This window comes from Falco peregrinus, chromosome 3 (assembly GCF_023634155.1).
Source record: "Falco peregrinus isolate bFalPer1 chromosome 3, bFalPer1.pri, whole genome shotgun sequence".
In the NCBI taxonomy this organism is placed as follows: Eukaryota; Metazoa; Chordata; class Aves; order Falconiformes; family Falconidae; genus Falco; species Falco peregrinus.
The window spans coordinates 120882455-120885405 of record NC_073723.1 but is presented as its reverse complement, the minus strand read 5'-3'; the positions used below and the strand labels follow the sequence as shown (position 1 = coordinate 120885405).

At 59.2% G+C, this 2951-nt stretch overlaps 1 protein-coding gene across 1 annotated transcript; it reads left to right on the top strand.

Annotated features, from left to right (window-relative positions):
- Window positions 1-437: 437 nt before the first annotated feature.
- On the top strand, window positions 438-2533 carry LOC101918968 (cbp/p300-interacting transactivator 3). Its single transcript, XM_005235306.4, has one exon. The coding sequence runs from the start codon at window positions 660-662 to the stop codon at window positions 1272-1274; it is 615 nt and encodes a 204-aa protein (XP_005235363.1). The 5' UTR covers window positions 438-659; the 3' UTR covers window positions 1275-2533.
- The last annotated feature ends 418 nt before the right edge of the window (window positions 2534-2951 follow it).

Here is a 2951-nt window from a genome sequence, read left to right as displayed (position 1 = left end):
GCTGTCCCTCGCTCCCTGCCGCCGCCGCGCCCCCTGCCCTGGCTGGTGCTGACATGGAGGAACATGTGGGGAAGGGATCAGCGGGCGGCACGGCCGGGGAGCGCGCACCGGGGACTCCGCGCCCCCGGCAGGGTGCAGGTGGGACACCGGGGCCCCGCCTGCCACCCGCCCCTCTCCCCGCGCCGGCCCGAGGTGCTGCAGCGGACCGGGCAGGGTGCCCGCTCCCGAAGCCCCGGCCGCGGGGTGTGCCGGTGCCCCTCGGACCGGGCTGCGCCGTGACCCGCAGCAGCGGCCGGGGCGTTGTGCCCCGCCCGCCCCACCGGGGCCGGGCTGCGCCGCGCTCCAATGGGCGGTGGGGGCCGACCCGCGCCGCCCGCCCCCGCCCGCGCCCCTATAAGCGCCGGAGCGCGGCGCCCGCCCCCGCCCGCCGAGCCGAGCGACGCGGCGCTGCCGGTGCCGGTGCGGGACCCGCTGCGCGCCCCAGCCCCGGAGCGGTGCGTACCTGAGCGGCCCCCGGGGCGGGCGGCGCGGCCCCCCGGCGGGCGCGGAGCGGCGCCTTCCTCCCGGGGCAAGGGTGGGAGCTCTCCGGGACCCGCGGCCGGAGCCGGCTCGCAGGGGAGCGGGGAGCGGTGCCATCCTCGGGAGCCGTGCCCGGAGCCATGGCCGAGCACATGATGATGTCCATGAGCCACGGTGGCACCGGGCTGCAGAGCTACCGCATGGGAGTGAGTGGGCTGCAGGGACCCCCGCAGCACGGGCAGCATGTGCTGAGGACGCTGCCCGCGGCCGGCCAGATGATGCCCTACGGAGGGGCTGGTATGGACGGTGCGATGAGGTCGAGACCCAGCCTCAGCGGACAGATGGGCCACCACCAGATGCAGAGCGCGATGATGTTCAATGGCCCGAGTCAGCAGCAGCAGTACATGGGGCCGGTGGGCACCCAGCAGCTCATGGCTAGCATGCACCTACAAAAACTCAACACCCAGTACCAGGGCCACCCGCTGGGTATGAGCAACGGGCCCATGGGAGCTGGTGCCCAGCAGTACAGAGCGGGGCCAAGCCAGCACCCGGGCATGCAGCACATGCCCTCACCGGCACTGACCTTGAACGTTATGGACACTGATCTCATAGATGAGGAGGTCTTGACGTCCCTTGTCCTGGAACTGGGGTTGGACCGGATTCAGGAGCTGCCAGAGCTATTCTTGGGACAGAACGAGTTCGACTTCATTTCAGACTTTGTTAGCAAACAGCAACCTAGTGCCATCAGCTGTTGAGGGGCTTTGAGCTCCTCCTTGTGTCTTGGTGGTTTTGAGTTTGCTTCTAACTTCCTTCTCCACCTGCCATCCTCCCTTCCCCTGCCTTGCCCCGTCCTGGATTCCTGACCTCCCCAAAGAGACAATCATCGGACACTGGCTTGCAATGGATCGCTTTTCTCTTCTGTGTGGTTTTTCTGTGTGGGAGTTCCTGGGGAGGGGGCGTGTACCCTAAACAGGGAGCAGATCAAGAGCTCTTGCTGTAGAGCTGCCTCTAAATGGCATTAACAGGATTTCTGGCTTAAGTAGAAATAATGGACTTATGACTTTCCACAACTAGGCTTTGAGCGCAGGAAGCAATGGGCAGCTGGCAGCCCTGCTGGTAGCTGGATTTGCTCAAGGATTCTGTGGTGCCAGCAAAGTTGAAAGGTTCCCCCGGGAGAGGATTGCCTCCCTGGTGCATGGTTTGAACTAGTTTTCCCCTTGCAAACATGGGTGGGGTTAGATATTTGTTGGGACTTTTTACTGTGACAGTAAATAGCTCTTCGGTTTTGTCTGTTCAGCTCGGAAAGGGGACGCTTCCCCTCCAGCAGGCTTTTTTCTAACTGGCTGAGCAAAATAAAGTATGCCATGGGGAAGGCGGTGCGTATGTGCCTAAATGTTCATCTCTGTGGAACTGCGGATCTCTGACCTGTACAGCTAATCAACTGTAACATTTGCAAAGTGTTTGAGGTTGCTTCAGGCATAAGGCTTAAAGCTGCAGTTTAGCTCCACTTTTTTCCACTTCTGAAACCAAATAAAGACCATGTAACTGTATATTCCAGTTCTAATCTTATTTATTTTCCTATGATTATTTATTTTGCAAGGGCTTCTTTTGTTATTTGGCTTTGGGACTGCTGGGAAGGATGCATGGAGAGTACTGCAGCTTTAAGATGCTGGCTTCAAAAAAAAAAAGCAAGCCTGGGATAGTTTTCAAGCTGCTCTGCAGATAGTCACTTCAACCCGAGATCTTTATGCTGAACGCATAGGACTGTAAATCCAACACCTTTCTGAATGTGATAAAGATGACCCGATTTCTAATTCCCTTGCTCGGAAAAGGTTAAATGTAAAAGGCGAGTGGGGTTTTGTTTCCTCTGCTGTCTCTTGTTTCCAGGCGCTGTGGAAAGCTCCTGTTAACTCCTAGTTGCTGCTGCCCCCTGCTGCTGCCGGCCCCTGGCAGCTGTCGCTCAACAACCAAGTGAGAATGTACAGATGAATTTGCAAATAAAAGCTGAAATATCTCCAGTGTGCTTTTGTTCAGTGCTCATCTCCGGCTCGGGTGCAACGCGGTTCAACAGTTTCCTTCGCTCCCGTCGGTGGGCTGCGGATCCAGTCGCTGGCGTCCCCCACCTGACACCCAAGTTGTAAGGATTGTAGTTCTAGTTTAATGCTTGGACACCGTCAACCCTCAAAGCATGGCTGGGAGGATGAGATGCTCCTTCTCTGTACGGAGGGAAAATTCCTGCGGTGGATGGCGCTGCCGGGGTGCGGAGCGGCTGCCGTGGCTCGTAGCCCTGCTGCTGGCTGAGCCAGGCGCTCGGACAAGGGGTGGCGAGTCCTTACGCTTCCTTCAGGCCAAGCGCAGCTGGGTTGCAGCTCTGCTAGGAGCTCTCTGCTGCAGTTTTCTATACCACAAATGCTCTAAAAATCAAGATGGCC